Source organism: Hordeum vulgare, unplaced genomic scaffold (genome assembly GCF_904849725.1).
Source record: "Hordeum vulgare subsp. vulgare unplaced genomic scaffold, MorexV3_pseudomolecules_assembly, whole genome shotgun sequence".
NCBI lineage: Eukaryota > Viridiplantae > Streptophyta > Magnoliopsida > Poales > Poaceae > Hordeum > Hordeum vulgare.
In genome coordinates, this window is record NW_025422682.1 from 24,936 (window position 1) to 48,034 (window position 23,099).

Consider the following 23,099-nt stretch of genomic DNA (forward strand, 5'->3'; position numbering starts at 1 on the left):
CGGCGTAAGAAAAAATCTTTTTTATTTTAAATTTAAGAAACTAGTGTATTTTTTTTTAGGGCATAAGCTCCTATCTATATCTACTTTCCTTGAGCATAATATAGGGTTTTTTATTTTTTATTTGATTCTAAATTCCAAGATAACTCATTAGAATTATTAATAAGATGGTTCTAATATATTAGCAATATTTAGATTGGCCCCCTTTTTTTTATTCACTTTATTACTTCTATTCTAGACCCTATCCCTATGGTTTATTCTTATGAAATATCTTATAAAATAGAAGGTATAAGAAATGGATATAATGAAATTCTTGATTCGATCTTACGACCTAATTTATTTGATTAATGGATCAACAACCAAACCATCCATTTTAGGAAAAAAAAGGAGCATGGTCTTATTCAAATTCAAAGCGCTTCGTAATCTTCAACCAGTTTTGTGCTTCAATATAATTTCCCGGAGTAAGCGCTATAGCTTGTTTCCAATATTCAGCAGCTTGATCAAACCAAGCTTCCGCAATTTCCGAATCACCCTCTAGAATGGCCTGTTCTCCTCGGTCGGAATAGGCAGTTCCTTCCCTTAGAACCGTACTTGAGAGTTTCCTACCTCATACGGCTCAGAAATTGCTATCTTAATTTCCCCTATCTTAACTGAATTCGATTTATCAAAAATCGATCCAATTTGTTCTTGTGTTAAGCAGAAGAAATTAATTACCTAAGTTTCAAACCCTAATTTTTCTCAATAATTAGTTTGATCTTTTTTCCCACCTTCAGAAGAATGAAGCATAGATAGATATAGAGCCTTCGTTCAAATTTTCTGAAAGGTAACTATCCCGGTTTCATATATGAAATCTCTATAGAATCCTTGAAAAAGACTTTTTTCCATAAGAAAGAAAAAAGAACTTACTATCTTTGGGATCTGATACTACACCGCTGCTTAATCCCTTAGTGGATCGGCTCTATTACATAAGCGGATTCCTAAATTTTGCCCCATATCATGGGATAAGTAAGCAGTTTTTTTTAGTTGTATCGACCCAGTCGCTCACTAATTGATCTTTACGGTGCTTTCTCTATCAATTTGAGAAACTTTATCCATAGAGTAGTAGTATAGGCCATACTTTCTTCGTTTTTTGATTCTCGTGAAGTGTCCTTCCTTCCTACAGCTGATAGGGAAAAATCGTTGTTTTTACGATCCCTATGTAGAAAGCCCTTTTTTCCAGTATTTACTAGAAAATTTGATCCTCTCTTTTTTTGTCTTTCTATAGTGGAGATAGTCGCACGTAATGACAGATCACGGCCATATTATTAAAAGCTTGCGGTAAGAAGGGGTTTCGTTCTAGTGCCCGGAAATAATATTCCAAAGCCTTTGTATGCTCTCCATTGCTTGTGTGTATAAGGCCTATGTTATAGAGTATATAACTTCGATCATAGGGATCGATTTCTAGTCGCGTAGCTTCATAATAATTTTGCAAAGCTTCCGCATAATTTCCTTCGGATTGAGCCAACATCCGTTACGGTCGTTCATTCTATTCAAAAAATCTCCGTTCCAAAACCGTACATGAGGTTTTCATCTCATACGGCTCCTCCCTTCTGTACATAATAGTACTAAGCGAAATAATCTTAATCTATAGAATCAAAATAGAATTAGTCCCGTCTCATTATGAACCGAAAGGGGCTGGTATTTTTCCAAGAAATCTCTAGCCAACCTTCCCACAAGAGGTTTTTCTTAACACCAATGAATTCTATTAATGCTAGAGGAAAACGATAGCTCCAATAATTTCTTTGTTCTCAACGCCTCCTATTTAGAGGAATTAGCTACTTCAACGATCTTTGATGGTTATAGGGGTATCCAAAGTACAAACCTGATGGTTGTTTGTTATCCCAACCATTCTTCCCAGCCCTGATACCGATCAGGAAAGGGGTAATTTCTACCAAAGTTTTTCTCTTGTTGATTCCTATTTCTAGGTGTAGTGCTTTTCTCCCCTATGCTGCCTACGGATACTAATAGAGTGGCCTGTAATCCATACCATACCATATCCTGTAGGTGTAACCTTTCGCTCAATACTCAAATCTACAATTGAAGTATCTGAAGCCGCATCAATCGAGGATACACGACGGAAGGAATTGTTAGTTCGCCTCACCTTCCCGAAGCGTGGGTTTGCTTGCTTTACAAATTTGGTTCTCTCTATGCCAACCCCTTTTCTTTTTCCTAAGACTGAGGTATAGGTAGGTCTAAAAAAAAGCAAAAAAAAAAAGAGTCAAATCGCACCATCTCTATAATAAGTAAATGCCTTTTTTTCTCCTGAGGTTGTCGGAATTATTCGCAATAAAATATTGGCTATAATTGAGAAGGTCTTATCAATGAAATTTCCATTTACACGGGATCTAGGCATAATTCCCAAGCCATTCTATATAGAATTGTTTTCATTCCTTCACAAAATAACATAAAAACAAACACATTCGATTCTTATAATTATAAATAGATTGATCCATATGCTCTAAATCCATATGTTTTAAATGGATAAGAGAGATATGGATTTTCCGCTCAGCTCAAATTGTATCCTTTTCCTTCTGCTTGGACACGAAGAGATATGCAATATTTGACTAAGACTGGATTTCATTCCACTTTCCTATTTCTGAACAACAACTTATGTCATCAACTATTTCGTGTTTTCAAAGTTATTAATTGTCTCATACTCTATTTTTGATTTCAATGGTGTAGCGTATCTTATGCAAACGGAATTCTAAGGTTTCTTTATTTTATTATGCAATAAGAAGAATTCTTGCATTCTCTTTTTCTTTAGTTGCGGGAAAACCTAAATTAAAACTTTTATTTTATAGCGAGCGCAATTTCTAGTAAAAAATCCTGTATCCTTCCACCTAGATCAAAAGGAATTTTTCCAATAGAACTAGGGAACCCCCGAGCGGTTGCGGTTGTACCTGTACTGCAGGAATAAGAAAACTCGCTATTCACTCAGTTTATTTTCCATAATAAGTTATGTAGGAAAGATGGCCGAGCGGTTCAAGGCGTAGCATTGGAACTGCTATGTAGACTTTTGTTTACCGAGGGTTCGAATCCCTCTCTTTCCGTTTTTCTTAATTCATCAACGTTAAGGATCACAATGTATCAAATCAAATAGCAATTTATTCCAGTAATAATATCTTATATTATCTTATTTTTATTTAATAGAAATTAAAAATTCTCTATAGCAAATTACTGTGGTATGTAAACATAGAGGAAAAAAGCAAAAAGGATCCTAATCCTAGGGTTAATCAATTTTAGCTAGTTGATGGGAAAATACGAATTAATGGTAATGGTCTTAGGGCTATTTAGTTCGGGGAAAGGGGAAGGGGAAGAAAATTCTATGAACCTTTCCTTTTTTCATTAAGTTCAAGTCTGACGAGAGTAATATTCTACAACTAACAACTCATTTATTTTGAGACCGACCCACTTCCTATCTAGGATTTTATTTACTAGTCCTTTATATTCCAATGTGTCAATCGTCAAATGGCTTGGCAATTTCCCCGGGTCCGATGAAGCAATATAATTTTGAACCAGACCTTTTGATCTTTGGTTATCTTTCGTAGTAATAATATCTCGGGGTTTGCAACGAAAACTTGGTATATTGACTATACGGCCATTAACTAAAATATGTCTATGGTTGACTAATTGGCGGGCCCCAGGAATGGTTGAAGCCATACCCAATCGAAAAAGGATATTATCCAAACGCATTTCAAGTAATTGTAGTAAAACCTGGCCTGTTGACCTTTTTGCTTTTCCAGCGATATGTACATATCTAAGTAATTGTCGTTCTGTCAGACCATAATGAAAACGCAATTTCTGTTTTTCTTGAAGACGAATACGATATTGCTCCTTTTTCCCAGAATTGAATTTTTTTTTAAGATTACTTCCGGATTTAGGTGTTTTTCTAGTGAGTCCTGGTAAAGCTCCCAAACGGCGTATTTTTTTTAAACGAGGTCCTCGATAACGGGACATGAAGACTCCTTTTTTTTATTGAAATTTCATTTTACACAATTAATTTCATTGTATTTACATTACAGAATACATCGAAATTAAAACTGAATTAAACTACAGGATAAACAGAGTAAAATCAACTAAAGTACCACAAAAAATGGAATTTCATCAAAATCTGTATTTTTTGTATTTTTTGTATATATATTATTTATTTTATTGTTTTGTATCTAGCAAAATAGTAAGGTAAAAAACATAAAAGATCCTGGATTCTCCATTTAATTCGGAAAAAAAGAGATTCTTGTTCGTAGAACATCGATAGAGAAAAAAAAAGCCGACTATCGGATTTGAACCGATGACCCTCGCATTACAAATGCGATGCTCTAACCTCTGAGCTAAGTGGGCTTACATAACGGAAATAGTGTAACAAATAGAAATAGGTATAGTATAGGAAATCCGTAAAATCTCAGATATTAGTTATTACTCTTAGCTATTAACTAGTTCTAAATTTGAAGTTCTACTTATAAAAAAATACTAAATAAAAAAATACTAAAACTTCTTAAAGATAAAGTTAGCTTGATATGCTTAACTATAGGATATTTAAAAAGAAAATTATAGACTTTATGGGTATTTTCATTCGATCATTATAGACTTTATTATTTGTTAATAATTTGAGGATTAATATTTCACTAAGGGGAACATAAAGTCAGAGTAAATAAAATTGATAATTCTGATTAGAAAAAAAGAATAAATATCCAGCGTTATAGTATAATTTCGAATACTATAAAAAAGTAAGACGGGAGGTGGGGGAGATAAAAAGTTTTGGATATATTGATTCGGATTGAATTGCAAATACATCAAGGATAGAATCAATGTAATTCAGAATTGCAATAAGCAAGCGGGGTCTCTCAAATAGAGTCGAACTGAACTGCTAGACTACGTTGAGTGATGAACTCAATGATTCAAAAAAAAAACTAAGAGATGGATGAAATTACACAAGGAATCCTGGTCTCAAAGAAGAGGGAAGTGGGGATATGGCGAAATCGGTAGACGCTACGGACTTGATTGTATTGAGCCTTGGTATGGAAACCTGCTAAGTGGTAACTTCCAAATTCAGAGAAACCCTGGAATTAAAAAAGGGCAATCCTGAGCCAAATCCGTGTTTTGAGAAGGGATTCTCGAACTAGAATACAAAGGAAAAGGATAGGTGCAGAGACTCAATGGAAGCTGTTCTAACGAATCGAGTTAATTACGTTGTGTTGTTAGTGGAATTCCTTCTAATTCTAAATTAGAGAAAGAGGGGTTTTATACTTTATACATTTAATAAACACGTATAGATACTGACATAGCAAACGATTAATCACAGAACTCATATTATAATATAGGTTCTTTATCTTTTTTAAAATTTCAAAATAAAATTCGAAATGATTATGAAATAAAAAACTCATATCATAATTTTATTTTGAATTATTGTGAATCCACTCCATTCGAATATTGAATAATCAAATTCTTCAATTCAAATTCAAAGTTTTGAGAACTTTTAAAAAGAAAGTGGATTAATCGGACGAGGACAAAGAGAGAGTCCCATTCTACATGTCAATACTGACAACAATGAAATTTCTAGTAAAAGGAAAATCCGTCGACTTTTTAAGTTGTGAGGGTTCAAGTCCCTCTATCCCCAAATCCTCTTTTTTTTTCTTTTTATCAATGGGTTTAAGATTCATTAGCTTTCTCATTCTACTCTTTCACAAAGGAAAGGAATGCGAAGAGAACTCAATGGATCTTATCCTATTCATTGAATAGATTTCTTTTTTATTAGAGTATCGGCAAGAAATCTTGGTTATTCACTCTATTTTTAAGTATTATTTAAGTAAACCATGCACAATGCATAGGGCTACCCCCCCCCTTTCAAATTTTGAATTTGAAATACTTTAATTGATTTTTTAGTCCTTTTAATTGACATAGATACAAATACTCTACTAGGATGATGCACAAGAAAAGGTCAGGATAGCTCAGTTGGTAGAGCAGAGGACTGAAAATCCTCGTGTCACCAGTTCAAATCTGGTTCCTGGCAGAGAAAAAAAAAGATCCACCGAATAGGTATTGATCCAAATACCTCGAGATGGATTGTGATACATATTTATTAATAATATATAATATAGATAGAGTATGATTTATTCATCTAAGTGGATAAATCTATAATATAAATATAGAGGCACTTCTTTTTAGAGAAGTTTTAAAATATACCCTTTCTTTATGATAAGGAAGGGGGTGAGATTAGGTTCCCCTTTATTTTTTTGCGTTTCTTTATTTTGTATTCCACTATTCCGACGAATATTTTTTTAGTCTTGCTTATCTTTATCTTATCTTATTTTCCTAGTTGTGCTAAGTCATGTGCGCGATACAAAGTTCCTGGTAGAGAACTTCTTTGAGTCATCCTATTTTTCTGTTCATATGAAGGAAATTAATATGTGATTTTCAAAATAGGGGAATCCAAATGAAACCCTTTTTTGGCTCAGTCTATCTGGAATGCTTTTGTATAATAGGAATTAATTATAAATAGGTATTCCGTTTCATCTAGGAAAAGAACCTAAAAATATTCCTTGACTTGAATAAAATCTGGAGTTGTGTTGTATAAGTGAGCACGAATTTCTTATCATTCAATGAGCATCTTGTATTTCATAAAAATTGGGGGTTATATAGTCCTTACGTAAGGGCCAGCCTATCCAACTTTCAGGCATTAGGATACGTTTAAGGCGCGGATGATTATCATAAGAGATTCCCACCATATCATAAGATTCGCGTTCTTGAAAATCGGCACTTCTCCAAATCCAGAAGACAGACGGAATTCTAGGATTATCCTTTTGGGCAAAGACTTTTATGCAGACTTCTTCTGGATTATCTATACCGTATTGTATTCTTGTAAGATGATACACGCTAGCTAAAGATCCACCGGGTGCTACATCATAAGCACATTGGGAGCGTAAATAATTATAACCATATACATATAAAATGACAGCAATGGAATCCCAATCCCCTGCTTTTATTTGTAAAGTCTCTATTCCTCGGTGATCAAAGCCCAAAGATCTATGAACCACCTCATGTTTGACTAGCCAATTAGATAACCAACCCTGCTGCATTGTCTTCATCTCTCCCTCTTTGTATAAATATTTCCCATTTCGGATGCAAGTTTGAAAGATTGCTCTGCTTTTTCTTTTTCTACACAAAAGAGCCCCCCCCTCCTAATTCACTAATTTGTAGGAAGGTACTGGACTTTTGGATTTTAAAAAAGTTTCAGAAGATATATCTAATGTCGATGGTGATTGATAGAGCAATTCTTGCTCATAAGTTCCTGTATGAGTACTGCGCCTAACATAAAGCTTGTGACTGGTAGTAAAACATCTTTTTTTATTTTGAGATAGAGTTCGATCCTCAACTATTTCTCGCGATATCTTCTTACGAAGTTTTGTTAGGGCATCTATAACTGCCTCCGGTTTAGGAGGGCAGCCCGGCAAGTAGACATCCACAGGAATTAACTTATCAACTCCCCGAACAGTACTATAGGAATCCGTACTGAACATTCCCCCTGTAATAGTACAGGCTCCCATAGCAATGACGTATTTTGGTTCAGGCATTTGCTCGTATAATCTCACTAAAGACGGAGCCATTTTCATTGTTACCGTACCGGCTGTTAAAATTAGGTCTGCTTGCCTAGGACTTGATCTTGGTACCAATCCATAACGATCAAAATCGAATCGTGAACCTATTAATGAAGCAAATTCAATGAAACAACAACTGGTACCGTATAGAAGGGGCCATAAACTGGAGAGTCTTGACCAATTCGAAAGATCATTTAGTGTAGTTGAAATAACAGAATTGGAACTTGTTTGGTCAAGTAAGGGAAACTCAATCAAATTCATAACTGTCTCAATAGAATCTTTTCCTTCTTTTTTTTTGTCTAAATATTCAGTTAAGACCATTCCAAGGCTCCTTTTCGCCATGCATAAACTAAACCGACAACTAAGATAAGCACGAAAATCAAAGCTTCGATAAAAACGGATACACCCAATACGTCGAAACTCATTGCCCAAGGGTATAGAAAGACGGTTTCCACATCAAAAACAACAAAAACGAGCGCAAACATATAATAGCGTATTCGGAATTGTACCCAAGCCCCTCCCATGGGTTCTATACCCGATTCATAACTAGAAAGCTTCTCTGGTCCTTCACTAACCGGGGCTAAAAGCCCTGAAATCGAAAATGCCAAAATAGGAATAAGGCTTGCTATTATTAGAAATGTCCAAAAAATATCATATTCGTGAAGCAGAAACATAATGTACTCCCATTAATGTGGAATAGGCGGAACTTAAATTAGTCAATTCAATTCAGCATTGTCAATTTATCCAGAACTTCTCTCTTTTCCTCGGTGAAACAAGAATCTTTTTTGTTCAAACAAAAGCGCTTAGTTTAGCCTTTGTTTCCTCTGTGCTGCATCTTCTTTAAAGATTCATCCAATGGAATCCCAACTCCCTTTCTTTTGGATTTCCATTCTATTTAGATATGGTGTATGTAGATCTAATTCTTATATAAAGAAAACTTTATCGTTTCACTTTGTCTCGCTTTCTCTAGAATCTCTATAAAAAAAGAATAGCTCTATCCTTTATTTACTATTTAATAATAATAAGAGACTATTAAATAAAAATGAGAATACTACTAATTAGAATAATTAGAACCTAATTAAGATAGTAGGACTAATCTATGCAGTATAATGAGAAGTAATACTATAAAAATAAAAATAAAGAACTCTATTTCAGAACTATGAGACAGAATATTCTGTTTTCTTATTTACTCTTTACTTTATTTTTTCTATTTTTCGTTTTTCTTTTCCTGTCTGTATGATTTTGATTTTCGATGAATGAGCCTTTGGTAATGCTTTTATCTCTATTCTATGTCGCAGGCGCCTATCCAGTCTATAAACAAATACTAATGCGAAAATGAAAACTATACTAAACTAAAGAAAACATAGGATAGAGATCCTAAAATAGAAAAAAGGGCATATTAGGGCTATACGGATTCGAACCGTAGACCTTCTCGGTAAAACAGATCAAACGGATTATTATCGAAATGATTTGAACTGTTTCAAAGACCCAACATGCATTTTTTTGCATTGGGCTCTTTCATAAACTGATTTAAAGATCAGTTAGTCCACCATAGTTTTTCTTTACGGAAAGATAATGAGATGGCTCCCTGTGCTCTGATTGATTTTTTGTATTATGATCTATCTAGGAGCAATACCAAAGTGTTTCAAAGGAGGATTACCTTGACTTAGGTCTGCCTCTGGTCTAAATTAAATCAACCTAAGTGAAATGGAGTCTCTATCGTTCCACTGCAAGAGTTAACTATGAGACTTCATACACCTTAAAGTTCATAGAACGAAAAGAAGTTTTTTGGAGGCCCTTATCCTCATTACGCCTAGCATTTAGTGGGCTGGATATTTACCTTATCAACTAGCAAATCCATAAGGGTTCTATTTGATTAGGCACCTGAATTGGCACCTGAATCGGACTGAACCGACTGTTTGTCAGGCTACTGTTCTCCTATTCTCTCGAATCTATGAAGTAAGACATTGATTTTGCAATAAGATCGATTATGTTCATTGCATAATAAGCTCCTTTGAAAAGCATTGGCGCACGTGTAAACGAGTTGCTCTACCGAACTGAGCTATAGCCCTTATCAGAGATATCTTAACATATAGAGAATTTCTTGTCAAGATGAATATTTTCTAATGCCAGAGGATATCCCTTTGATCTGTATCTGTTTAGTATTTAGTTTAGTATTTAGTATATAACAGACCAATAACAGAGCGGTATTGCTTAGAAAAGGGATTCAATATATAATCGATCGAAGTAATGGGTCTTCCTTTGTGGTGATAAATTGCCTACTTAACTCAGTGGTTAGAGTATTGCTTTCATACGGCGGGAGTCATTGGTTCAAATCCAATAGTAGGTAAGTAGGTAGAAAAATTACTAGATAGCATTGGACTTACTTCGCTTCGCTATCTAATAACTTTTTCTACCCCTCTTCCCTTTTTCTTTGTATCAACTATAAACCACTGGATTGTCTTCAATTGGATGGGGGAATCCAATTGACAGCCTCGATTCGTATCCTAGCTCGTCTGAGAGCGAGCTTCGCTTCAACCAAATCTTTCGTACCCTCAGCTTTACTCAAGTTAGCTTCGGCTATTTCAAGTGCCTTTTGAGCTTCTTCCGGATCAATATCACTACCCAGTTCCGCATCATTTCCTAAAATGATGATCTCATTATTAACTATTCTCGCAAAACCGCTCCACAGAACCGCCGTTAACCATTGGTCGTTGAGGAGGCGTATTCTCAAAGGACCCATATCTACTGCTGTGTTAATAGGGGCGTGGTTTGGTAATACGCCAATTTGGCCACTATTCGTGGATAAAATGATTTCTTTCACTTCACAATCCCAAATAATTCGCTTAGGAGTCAGTACATAAAGATTTAATTTCATTTCTGCGATTTGTTCTCCTCTTCTAAGGTTATAGCTTTCGTGCTAGCTTCATCGATGTTACCCACCAAATAAAAAGCCTGTTCAGGTAGGCCGTCTAATTCTCCGGAAAGGATTAGTTGAAATCCCCTAATAGTTTCCGCAAGAGCAACATACTTTCCTGGAGAACCAGTAAAAACTTCTGCCACAAAGAACGGTTGTGATAAGAAACGCTCAATTTTTCTTGCTCTTGCTACAGTTAAACGATCCTCTTCCGATAATTCATCCAAGCCAAGAATTGCGATAATGTCCTGAAGTTCTTTGTAACGTTGTAAAGTTTCCTTAACTCTTTGCGCAGTTTCATAATGTTCGTTGCCAACGATCCGAGGCTGTAACATAGTTGATGTTGAATCTAAAGGATCTACTGCTGGATAAATACCCTTGGAAGCTAATCCTCTGGAAAGTACGGTAGTAGCATCCAAATGTGCAAATGTTGTGGCAGGGGCAGGGTCGGTCAAATCGTCCGCAGGTACATAAACTGCTTGAATCGAAGTTATAGATCCCTTTTTAGTAGAAGCAATTCTTTCTTGCAAAGAACCCATTTCTGTACTAAGAGTAGGTTGATAACCCACTGCGGAGGGCATTCTCCCTAATAAAGCGGATACCTCTGATCCTGCTTGAACAAAACGAAAGATATTATCGATAAATAAAAGCACGTCTTGCTTATTAACATCTCGGAAATATTCTGCCATAGTTAGGGCAGTTAAACCAACTCTCATACGAGCTCCCGGTGGTTCATTCATTTGGCCATAGACTAGAGCTACCTTTGATTCTTCAATATTTTTTTCATTAATTACTCCGGATTCCTTCATTTCCATATAAAGATCATTTCCTTCACGAGTCCGTTCCCCTACTCCACCGAATACGGATACGCCCCCATGAGCTTTAGCAATGTTATTGATTAATTCCATGATCAGTACTGTTTTACCTACTCCAGCCCCCCCAAATAGTCCTATTTTTCCTCCACGTCGATAAGGAGCTAAAAGATCGACGACCTTAATACCTGTTTCAAAGATGGATAATTTCGTATCTAACTCGATAAAGGCAGGCGCAGATCTATGAATAGGGAACGTTGCACTACTATCTACAGGACCCAAATTGTCAACAGGCTCCCCAAGAACGTTGAAAATTCGTCCGAGAGTAGCTCCACCGACCGGAACACTGAGAGGAGCTCCCGTGTCAATCACTTCCATTCCTCTCATCAACCCGTCCGTAGCACTCATAGCTACAGCTCTAACTCGATTATTTCCTAATAATTGTTGTACCTCACAAGTCACATTAATTTGCTTATCGGCAGTGTCTCTACTCTGGACTACTAAAGCGTTATAAATATAAGGTAACTTGCCCGGGGGAAAAGTGACATCCAGCACGGGTCCAATAATTTGATCGATACGACCTGTACTTTTTTCTTCACTTGTGGAAACCCCGGGACGAGAAGTAGTAGGATTGGTTCTCATAATTATCACATAATTAAAAAAAAGGAATTTGTCGAAATTTTTCTTTTTTTATTGTTGAATAATGCCAAATCAAATCAAAAAAAATCCAAAAGTAAAAAGGAAATGAATTAGTTAATTCAATAAGAGAGAAAAGGGGACCAGGACTTGATTTCGTTGCCCAAGCGAATCCCATTCAATCGTTTACTCATGGAATGAGTCCGTTGGAAAGTTCAATCAATCTTTTTTTCATATACATTTTGCCTTTTGTGGAGGATCTGTGCCTACTCTACTTTCCTATCTAGGACTTCGATATACAAAATATATACTACTGTGAAGCATAGATTGCTGTCAACAAAGAATTTTATTAGTATTTAGTTAGGTATTTGCATTCCAAATAAGAAAAGAGACCTATTAAGAACTTGTAAAATAAGGATTAGGGATTAATTTGGGTTGCGCTATACCTATCAAAGAGTATACAATAATGATGGATTTGGTAAATCAAATCCATGGTTTAATAACGAACCGTGTTAACTTACCATAACAACAACTCAATTCCTATCGAATTCCTATAGTGGAATTCCTATAGGATAGAACATACACAGGGTGTACGCATTATATATGAATGAAACATATTCATTAACCTAAGCATGCCCTCAATTTTCTTTAATGAGTTGATATTATATTAATTGAATATCCTTTTTGTTTTACGAGATTTTTGCTAAAGTTTCATTTACGCCTAATTAACATCGAGTAGACCCTGTTATTGTGAGAATTCTTAATTCAAGAGTTGTAGGGAGGGACTTATGTCACCACAAACAGAAACTAAAGCAGGTGTTGGATTTCAAGCTGGTGTTAAAGATTATAAATTGACTTACTACACCCCAGAGTATGAAACTAAGGATACTGATATCTTGGCAGCATTCCGAGTAAGTCCTCAGCCTGGGGTTCCGCCCGAAGAAGCAGGGGCTGCAGTAGCTGCCGAATCTTCTACTGGTACATGGACAACTGTTTGGACTGATGGACTTACCAGTCTTGATCGTTACAAAGGACGATGCTATCACATCGAGCCTGTTGCTGGGGAAGACAGCCAATGGATCTGTTATGTAGCTTATCCATTAGACCTATTTGAGGAGGGTTCCGTTACTAACATGTTTACTTCCATTGTGGGTAACGTATTTGGGTTCAAAGCCCTACGTGCTCTACGTTTGGAGGATCTACGAATTCCCCCTACTTATTCAAAAACTTTCCAAGGCCCGCCTCATGGTATCCAAGTTGAAAGAGATAAGTTGAACAAGTATGGCCGTCCTTTATTGGGATGTACTATTAAACCAAAATTGGGATTATCCGCAAAAAATTATGGTAGAGCGTGTTATGAGTGTCTACGTGGTGGACTTGATTTTACCAAAGATGATGAAAACGTAAACTCACAACCATTTATGCGCTGGAGAGACCGTTTTGTCTTTTGTGCCGAAGCTATTTATAAATCACAGGCCGAAACCGGTGAAATCAAGGGGCATTACTTGAATGCGACTGCGGGTACATGTGAAGAAATGATTAAGAGAGCTGTATTTGCGAGAGAATTAGGGGTTCCTATTGTAATGCATGACTACTTAACCGGGGGATTCACCGCAAATACTACTTTGGCTCACTATTGCCGCGACAATGGCTTACTTCTTCACATTCACCGTGCAATGCATGCAGTTATTGATAGACAGAAAAATCATGGTATGCATTTCCGTGTATTAGCTAAAGCATTGCGTATGTCTGGGGGAGATCATATCCACTCCGGTACAGTAGTAGGTAAGTTAGAAGGGGAACGCGAAATGACTTTAGGTTTTGTTGATTTATTGCGCGATGATTTTATTGAAAAAGATCGTGCTCGCGGTATCTTTTTCACTCAGGACTGGGTATCCATGCCAGGTGTTATACCGGTAGCTTCAGGTGGTATTCATGTTTGGCATATGCCAGCTCTGACCGAAATCTTTGGGGACGATTCTGTATTACAATTTGGTGGAGGAACTTTAGGACATCCTTGGGGGAATGCACCTGGTGCAGCAGCTAATCGAGTGGCTTTAGAAGCTTGTGTACAAGCTCGTAACGAAGGGCGTGATCTTGCTCGCGAAGGTAATGAAATTATCCGAGCAGCTTGCAAATGGAGTCCTGAACTAGCCGCAGCTTGTGAAGTATGGAAGGCGATCAAATTCGAGTTCGAGCCGGTAGATACTATCGATAAGAAGGTCTAAAAAAAAATAAACGAAATAAAAAGAGAAAAAAATAAGTTATGAAATGCAGTAATTCTTCTTTATTCTTCTAATTGATTGCAATTAAACTCGGCTCAATCTTTTTTTTTATAAAAAAGATTGAGCCGAATAAAAATAGATCATGATATGATCATGAGACTTGACAAATCGAGATTCGTCTATTCTATATATCTAGAATATATATATATATTAAGGTATAATACAATAAAGAAATAAAAAGAAAATAATAAAATATAGTAGTATCATATGATAATGGAATCAAATACGCAGTATTTACAGAAAAAAGTCTTCGTTTATTGGGAAAGAATCAATATACTTTTAATGTCGAATCGGGATTCACTAAGACAGAAATAAAGCATTGGTTCAAACTCTTCTTTGGATTAAGGTGGTAGCTGTGAATAGCCATCGACTACCTGGAAAAGGTAGAAGAATAGGACCTATTCTGGGCCGTACAATGCATTACAGACGTATGATCATTACCCTTCAACCGGGTTATTCTATTCCACTTCTAGATAGAGAAAAAAACTAAAGGAGAATGAATGAAAAAAGACATAGTTTGGAAGTTAGACCTTTTTATAAGACTCTCTTTCAATTTCAAAAAAGAGGACGTTTGAAACTTTTAACAGGCGTAATCGTGAGTCAACATGCTAGAACTAGATAAGGAAGTTTTCTATAACCTTAATAAAAAGGATAAAAAGGTAGTTTTAGTTTATGACTCCGATCAAGAGCGAGAAATCCTTGATTTGGGATTGGACATAGAACCTGGACCCATCGGAGAGACGTTGAAAGGAGCGTATCCTGATGGTAAGAATTATACTTTCGTGGAAATACAGCGCTATAGACTTCAGTGTGGTAGAGTAGACGTTTTGTTCCTAATTTTTCTGGACCAAACCTCCGCTCCGACCCAACGATACAATGAATTTTTTCTGTTCATATTCATAAATAAAAAAGATTAGGAATCGCAATGCTACTATATGCGTCCAGAGCAGTATTTTGAATACTATTCTTCTATAATCCATTATTGCGCGGGGTCTTACTAACAGGACTTCGCGGCACAGGACGGGTCTTCGTCGAAAAGCTAACACCACCCGGCATTTTCATACCCTTTCTTTGGGTGGTATATCGCCTTTAAAAGTCTAAGAGGGTAGTAGGGGGGATCTTAAGAGGGTAGTAGGGGATCTTAAGAGGGTAGTAGGGGATCTATAGTAGGTAAGATAATTTGCCCTTTGATTTTGATTGAATATACTATTTTTCTGCCTTTACCACGCATTATTGTATGCGCTTCTAGAGAAGTATGTATGCAGGAAGTAAATTCTAGTCGCTTTCTTTTGAATCCAATTTCAAATTAGATTAGAAAGATAGAAAGGCCATGAGGATGGGAAAATAAAAAAAATCTTTTTAATTAGTTCTCCTTTTTTGGAATTTTCTTATTATCCTTATCATTTTTTTTACAGAATATTTTGCAAACTAAAAAAATACAATAGTCAATATTCCTTATAATAGATATACTTAATTATATCATAAGAATCTTAAGATATTTTTCGACTAGATAGAAATAGTAAATTTGAATTGAGACACCTATTCCATGACGGATTTAAACTTACCTTCTATTTTCGTGCCTTTAGTAGGCTTAGTATTTCCGGCAATTGCAATGACTTCTTTATTTCTTTATGTGCAAAAAAAAAAGATTGTCTAGTATTTTTTAGTGTAAGTAATATAATATGGTAGGGTATGTGACTTTTTCTACACACACTTTCTACACACAAATGAAAAACGGCTATGGATGCAGATATAGGCTACGAGCATAAATGCATGAATATGCAGAGCTTGGTATAGCGAGTTTTTTTTTATTTATTTTAATTGAATCAACGAATATTTTTTGAATAGAAAGTCAATGTATCTAACCTATTATTTCACAGGAGTACTAGTTGCTGAAGGCGATTTCAGAATCAAAAAAAGTAAAGGCAAAATTATTTAGCTTATTCTCTCAATTTCAATCGACCGCTGCTGGATTTAGTATATCTAATATGAATTGGCGATCAGAACACATATGGGTAGAACTTCTAAAAGGTTCTCGAAAAAGGAGTAATTTTTTCTGGGCCTGTATTCTTTTTCTAGGTTCACTAGGATTCTTATTGGTTGGGACTTCCAGTTATCTTGGTAAGAATATTATATCTATACTTCCATCTCAAGAAATTCTTTTTTTTCCGCAGGGGGTCGTGATGTCTTTCTACGGAATCGCAGGCCTATTCATTAGCTCCTACCTGTGGTGTACTATTTTGTGGAATGTAGGTAGTGGTTATGACCGATTCGATAGAAAAGAGGGAATAGTTTGCATTTTTCGTTGGGGATTCCCTGGAATAAAACGTCGCGTCTTCCTTCGATTCCTTATGCGGGATATCCAATCAATTAGAATTCAGGTTAAAGAGGGTCTTTATCCTCGTCGTATTCTTTATATGGAAATCCGGGGCCAGGGGATCATTCCCTTGACTCGTACTGATGATAAGTTTTTTACTCCACGAGAAATTGAACAAAAAGCTGCCGAATTGGCCTATTTCTTGCGCGTACCAATTGAAGTATTTTGAGGTATCTTTTTTGAACTGAATTGAATGAAGAAAAGATAAATTGGAAGAAGAAAAGTTTTCTCAACATGGGGAGGAAGTCCCTTCGAAATTGGATTTGTTATTGTAAGGGGATTTTTAAGTATTTATCTAAAGGAAGGAACAAACGAGGATAAGATAAAATTATTTTAAATTTTTTTTGTCGAAGTTAGATATATTGCATACTATTCTTCTCTTCCATTTTCACCCGAAAGGGCTTTTTTTATTCTATTTCACTATTTCATTCCATCTAGATCTAAGAAAGAACCCAATGCACTGAAATTCCACTAATATACAAAAAAGAAGAATAGATACAGGGTATCAAACCTATAGAGTTTTTGCTTCAAAGAAATAGAAATATCATGAAATAGAAATATCATCATATAGAGTCAGGGAATGGAATAGAGTCAGCGAATGAAGCATATTCATTAACAACTCCATTTACAGATCAAAAATGAAAAAAAAGAAAGCATTGCCTTCTTTACTATATCTTGTATTTATCGTACTTTTGCCTTGGGGGGTCTCTTCCTCATTTAACAAATGTCTGGAACTTTGGATTAAGAATTGGTGGAATACCAGGCAATCCGAAACTCTCTTAACTGATATTCAAGAGAAAAGGATTCTAGAAAGATTCATAGAATTAGAAGAACTTTCTCTCTTGGACGAGATGATAAAAGGGAAACTAAAGACACATGTACAAAAACCTCCTACAGGAATACACAAGGAAATAATACAATGGGTCAAAATAAATAATGAGGATCATCTCCATATCATTTTGCATTTCTCGACAAATATAATCTGTTTGGCTATTCTAAGTGGTTCTTTTTTTCTGGGTAAAGAGGAACTTGTCATTTTGAATTCTTGGGTTCAGGAATTCTTCTATAATTTAAATGACTCAATAAAAGCTTTTTTTATTCTTTTAGTTACTGATTTTTTTGTTGGATTTCACTCCACCCGTGGTTGGGAACTAGTAATTCGTTGGGTCTATAACGATTTTGGATGGGCTCCTAATGAGCTTATTTTCACTATTTTTGTTTGTAGTTTTCCAGTAATTCTAGATACATGTTTGAAATTTTGGGTCTTTTTTTGTTTAAACCGTCTATCTCCTTCGCTTGTAGTCATTTATCATTCAATTAGTGAAGCATAAATTCATTTGATCTCCCGATATTAATATTAATCAAATTAGCATCTTTCTTTAGAAAGAAAGCCCTTTTCCATTTTACCAAAATTCTTTCTATTTATACCTGCTTTAAGGTATTCATCATTGCAGTACAACTGTTGCAGTAGAATGCCAACAAATTCGTGTATAGGGAACTAGATTAGCTTAGCTACCTATCTAATTTATTGTAGAAATTCTGGGATCTGTGATTGGACATGGAAAATAGAAATACTTTTTCTTGGGTAAAGGAACAGATAACTCGATCGATTTCTGTATCGATCATGATATACGTAATAACTCGGACATCTATTTCAAATGCATATCCCATTTTTGCGCAGCAGGGTTATGAAAACCCACGAGAAGCAACTGGGCGAATTGTATGTGCCAATTGCCATTTAGCTAGCAAGCCCGTCGATATTGAAGTTCCCCAAGCTGTGCTTCCCGATACTGTATTTGAAGCAGTTCTTCGAATTCCTTATGATATGCAATTGAAACAAGTTCTTGCTAATGGAAAAAAGGGAGGGTTGAATGTAGGTGCTGTTCTTATTTTGCCCGAGGGATTTGAATTAGCGCCGCCCGACCGTATTTCCCCTGAGTTAAAAGAAAAGATAGGAAATCTTGCTTTTCAGAGTTATCGTCCCGATAAAAAAAATATTCTTGTGATAGGCCCTGTTCCCGGTAAGAAATATAGTGAAATTGTCTTTCCCATTCTTTCCCCTGATCCTGCTACGAAGAAAGATGCTCATTTCTTAAAATATCCTATATATGTAGGGGGAAACCGAGGAAGAGGACAGATCTATCCTGATGGTAGCAAGAGTAACAATACAGTCTATAATGCTACGTCAACAGGTATAGTAAGAAAAATACTACGTAAAGAAAAAGGGGGGTATGAAATATCCATAGTTGATGCATCAGATGGACGCCAAGTGATTGATATTATACCTCCCGGACCAGAACTTCTTGTTTCAGAGGGGGAATCCATCAAGATTGATCAACCATTAACAAGCAATCCTAATGTGGGAGGTTTTGGTCAGGGGGACGCAGAAATCGTGCTTCAGGATCCATTACGTGTCCAAGGCCTTTTGTTCTTCTTCGCATCCGTTATTTTGGCACAAGTTTTTTTGGTTCTCAAAAAGAAACAGTTTGAAAAGGTTCAATTGTACGAAATGAATTTCTAGGTCCCGGAATTTCTTACCATCAAGTTGGTAAAAAGCCTCGATTTATTGGCAATTGCTAGAATTATCTATGATCTTTTTTGGAAATCCTTTTTTTGTTTAGACTTTTTTTTGTTTACGAGATGTCTGGAATTCCTTATTTATATCTCATGCAAAAGAAGAGAATCCAAGGCAAAGGCGAGAACAATAAAATTTAAATTTCTTTCGAGGGATTGCAGGTCTTCTTAATCGTCTATTCGGCACAAGAAAAAGGCTTTTTCTTGTGCCGATTCTTCTTGTATCAAAATAAGAATCCTTTTTCTTCCTAATTCGTCAAAGATTACTTTACTATTTCTTCTTTATTCGGGTCTGTCTCTTGGGCCTCTTTTTCTTTTGCTTAGGTTTAGCCGAGGTAGTGGACAAACAGAGGGGAAGAAAATATGGCGGGGGACAAATTTCTTGTGATTGTAAGCAAATAGAATTGCTTGGCTTGTTTAATTAAGTTTAACTTCAAACTTACAGAAATTTTGCAAAAAAAAGTAAACTCTTCCATTGAAGGTTTTTTTTTTATTTTTAGGCTAGTTGAATAGTTTTGATTAAGGTTTTATTAGTTTATTACTCGAAACTAAATCAAGGATTTTCAGGATACTTCCTTTGTGGAATAAGATATTGGATCCTCGAGTGATCTCTTTTTCTTGTTGCTTCATAAGAGTGAATCGAATAGATTCAATTCGCGTTATAAGAGTAAAAATTCCGCGGGTCCTTTCCGCTCTAATCAGATAAAGGGGGTAAGGACCCGCTAAGCTCCTACTTTTTCATGTTTACAATCTGGTCCCTCCGATTACTATAGAGATGAACCCAATCCAGAATATGAACCATAAAAGAAAACACCTACTAAACCAATCACAGGAATACCAGCTACAGTACCTATCAGCCAAAGAGGAATTCTTCCAGTAGTATCGGCCATTTCCCCTACTTTCCTCCACATTTTATCAATTGGTCATGCTAGAGACAAAAACAGTCATGGGTAGTTATAAGGATGGTATCTTTCCAAATGGGATAAGAGAATTCTTATTAGTCTCTTTCTTTCTCTCAATTGAAGAAGTAATTGGAAAATAAAACAGCAAGTACAAAAATGAGTAATAAACCCCAGTATAGACTGGTACGATTCAATTCAACATTTTGTTCATTCGGGTTTGATTGTGTCATAGTTCTATAGTTGGAATTTGGTTTATCGTTGGATGAACTGCATTGCTGATATTGATCCCAAGAAAAAAACAGTAGGTACAGCTAGTCCGTGAATAGCCAGCCATCGCACTGTAAAAATAGGATAGGTTCGATCTATGGTCATTGAGGGCCTCCTAAAAGGATCTACTAAATTCATCGAGTTGTTCTAAAGAATCAAAACGGTCGGTTATTAACGGAATTCCTTGTCGGCTTTCCGTGAAATATTCGTTTGGCCTAGGACTTCCAAACACGTCATAAGCTAAACCCGTACTGACAAATAACCAACCCGCAATGAATAGGGAAGGTATAGTAATGCTATGAATAACCCAGTATCGAATACTGGTAATAATATCAGCAAAAGAACGTTCTCCCGTGCTTCCAGACATGCTGAACTCCCAAAATTTTTGTACATTCAAAAAAGGAATTGATTCCGTAAAAGATGGGATCAACCAGTAAATAGAAAATTACTGATATTTCATCCTTGTGAGATTGTCAATTTTGTACCAAAGGTGTATTTTGAGTATACCGAATTAGTATAGCTATCCTTCCTATGGCACAGCAATCTGGTTTTGCCTGGTTCCGAAACATAATTACTTTTTTTTGTCTATAGGTAAGCTATATGTTATTCAAGGCGTCAATAGAAAACCCCTTTTTTGTAGGTTCTATTTATTTTCCTTGGCTTCGGAATAATAGAGTAATTCGGAATAGCAGCCAAAATCTTGGGAAAATCTAAGTTAATGATCAATAGGTTTGGATAAATAATTTAGGAAGGATATTCTCATACTGACACAATACAAGGACAAGTATATATATGTGAAATTTATCCTTTCATAATTCGTAATTAATCCTTGTCTTGTTTGTTGGATTAGGTCTAACTTTCTTGACCAAACTGCGAGCGTGGAACTTTACGAGATGAAATAGGGAAAGACAGAAGATAGAATAGAACTTAAAAGGATAATTGAAGTGACTCGTCTTCGAATCTACTTTGGTTGGAGTTCGAAAAAGGAATAAAAATAAAGTAAATTCAAGGAAGAGCTTTCTTTTTTTTTTAACAGACCCTCGGGAGGTCGTGGAATGCTTTTCTTCTCCTCTTATTCCATATAGAATACAATCAGTTAAAATTAAAATAAGAAGGAATAGGGGAATATTCGATCGTTCAGTCCAAAAAGAGGGTCCTATTGAAAAAGAAATTATCCAAAATAGAAAGAAGTTTTTTTTTCAAATTCAATTGTTTATTTATCTCTTATTCCGAAATTTCCCTGAAAATCCAATTTCATTTTTTCATTCAATGGGGTTATATGATCTAGTTCTTAATATTATTACTTTACTCAATTGAAAAATTCCATAACAAATCTCTTGATTCGAAATTAGGGACTCATGTATCATCTGATGAATCCACTTTCTTTTACACTTCTGTATCTCACTCTATCTTGTTTTTTAGTATTATCTAAAATAACTGATGAATTATGAATTTTCCATAACTTAGGTAAATGCTTTACCAACATATGTAGTGTAGTAAAAAAAAATAAATGGAATTTAACTCTTTCATGCTTACTTTAACTAGTTATTTCGGTTTTCTACTGGCTGCTTTAACTATAACCCCAGCTCTATTTATTGGCTTGAACAAGATACGTCTTATTTGAATTGACTGAATAATAATAATTCAGAAAAGCAAAATCTTTCTTTGGGATTCCTGATATTCTACGACTCTTTTCCAGACTAATTAGGAATTCTTTTCTTGGTCATTGAGATTCGTGGATAATTTAGAGTACTATTTAGGGATAGATCGTACCTCTTTTTTTATCCCCCCGAACAAATCGAAATGATTGAAGTTTTTCTATTTGGAATCGTCTTAGGCCTAATTCCTATTACTTTAGCGGGATTATTCGTGACTGCGTATTTGCAATACAGGCGTGGGGATCAGTTGGATCTTTGATTGAGTCATTTTTTTTTTTTTATTGACCTCCTCTCTGGTCTGGAGGAGGTCAAATTGGAGTTACAATTCAATTTTGTTAAATTATTTTACTCTGCTTCGACATAAGATAGATGGAATCACGCTCTGTAGGATTTGAACCTACGACATCGGGTTTTGGAGACCCGCGTTCTACCGAACTGAACTAAGAGCGCTTTCATTCATTCAAAAAGAAAATCTTTTTCTATTCCTAATGTATCTCACGTACGTATAGTCTCCACAAATTCCAGTTATACCCACTTTACTTTAATTGATCTCGTTGCTACTGCCTATAAAGAAGAAAGAAGTAATAGGTAGGGATGACAGGATTTGAACCTGTGACATTTTGTACCCAAAACAAACGCGCTACCAAGCTGCGCTACATCCCTTTTCCAAATTAAATTGTTGTGCAATGCCATTGTACACAATTCCTGTCTTCTTTTCCACATCATAATTTTCTTATTCTTTCTCTATCTATATATAGAACCCTCGTGTCATTTCTTCTTTTTGGTCTCATATAATTAAGGAATTATATACAGCTAAAATCCAATAGAATTTCGCCTATAAAAGAAAGATTACTTTTCCTTGATAATATATAGGAAGAAGGGGTCATCTTTTTATTTTTTAGGGATAGGACAATTTCGGAAAATTTCGTCGATTATGGTTCAGTTTATATATAGCATAAGTTTATGATCATATATGTATTCCAACAAGGAAGGAGGATTTTCAATGCGGGATATAAAAACATATCTCTCTGTAGCACCCGTGC

The 23,099-nt window shown here is 35.6% G+C and overlaps 3 protein-coding genes and 5 non-coding genes across 8 annotated transcripts; 3 read left to right on the forward strand and 5 right to left on the reverse strand.

Moving 5' to 3' along the window:
- Positions 1-24: 24 nt before the first annotated feature.
- Positions 25-9,709, reverse strand: LOC123422613 (photosystem I assembly protein Ycf3). The gene is made up of 3 exons (XM_045107711.1): positions 2,266-9,709; positions 1,279-1,506; positions 25-555 (listed from the first exon to the last, which is right to left on the reverse strand). Exons 1-3 carry the CDS (start codon positions 2,387-2,389, stop codon positions 395-397), a joined length of 513 nt encoding a protein of 170 aa, XP_044963646.1. The 5' UTR covers positions 2,390-9,709; the 3' UTR covers positions 25-394.
- TRNAS-GGA lies at positions 3,000-3,086 on the forward strand. The gene has a single exon. It is a non-coding gene; the product is annotated as a tRNA-Ser (tRNA).
- Positions 4,302-4,374, reverse strand: TRNAT-UGU. Its single transcript has one exon. It is a non-coding gene; the product is annotated as a tRNA-Thr (tRNA).
- TRNAF-GAA lies at positions 5,971-6,043 on the forward strand. The gene has a single exon. It is a non-coding gene; the product is annotated as a tRNA-Phe (tRNA).
- A 701-nt stretch (positions 9,710-10,410) lies between the features above and the next one.
- On the reverse strand, positions 10,411-12,380 carry LOC123422610 (ATP synthase subunit beta, chloroplastic). Its single transcript, XM_045107708.1, has one exon. It carries the CDS (start codon positions 11,997-11,999, stop codon positions 10,503-10,505), a length of 1,497 nt encoding a protein of 498 aa, XP_044963643.1. The 5' UTR covers positions 12,000-12,380; the 3' UTR covers positions 10,411-10,502.
- An 89-nt stretch (positions 12,381-12,469) lies between these two features.
- On the forward strand, positions 12,470-14,325 carry LOC123422611 (ribulose bisphosphate carboxylase large chain). Its single transcript, XM_045107709.1, has one exon. The coding sequence runs from the start codon at positions 12,782-12,784 to the stop codon at positions 14,219-14,221; it is 1,440 nt and encodes a 479-aa protein (XP_044963644.1). The 5' UTR covers positions 12,470-12,781; the 3' UTR covers positions 14,222-14,325.
- Positions 14,326-22,432: 8,107 nt separating this feature from the next.
- Positions 22,433-22,506, reverse strand: TRNAW-CCA. Its single transcript has one exon. It is a non-coding gene; the product is annotated as a tRNA-Trp (tRNA).
- Positions 22,507-22,645: 139 nt separating this feature from the next.
- TRNAP-UGG lies at positions 22,646-22,719 on the reverse strand. Its single transcript has one exon. It is a non-coding gene; the product is annotated as a tRNA-Pro (tRNA).
- Between the last annotated feature and the right edge of the window lie 380 nt (positions 22,720-23,099).

Excerpts from the sequence above, each read along its gene's own strand:
- LOC123422610 (XM_045107708.1), bottom strand. The coding sequence starts at position 11,999 with ATGAGAACCAATCCTACTACTTCTCGTCCCGGGGTTTCCACAAGTGAA.
- LOC123422611 (XM_045107709.1), top strand. The coding sequence starts at position 12,782 with ATGTCACCACAAACAGAAACTAAAGCAGGTGTTGGATTTCAAGCTGGT.
- LOC123422613 (XM_045107711.1), bottom strand. The coding sequence starts at position 2,389 with ATGCCTAGATCCCGTGTAAATGGAAATTTCATTGATAAGACCTTCTCA. Across the intron at positions 1,507-2,265 it reads ATTTACTTATTATAGAGATG|GGATGTTGGCTCAATCCGAA; the intron begins GTGCGATTTGAC and ends AACGACCGTAAC. Across the intron at positions 556-1,278 it reads TATGGCCGTGATCTGTCATT|ACCGAGGAGAACAGGCCATT; the intron begins ACGTGCGACTAT and ends CTGCCTATTCCG.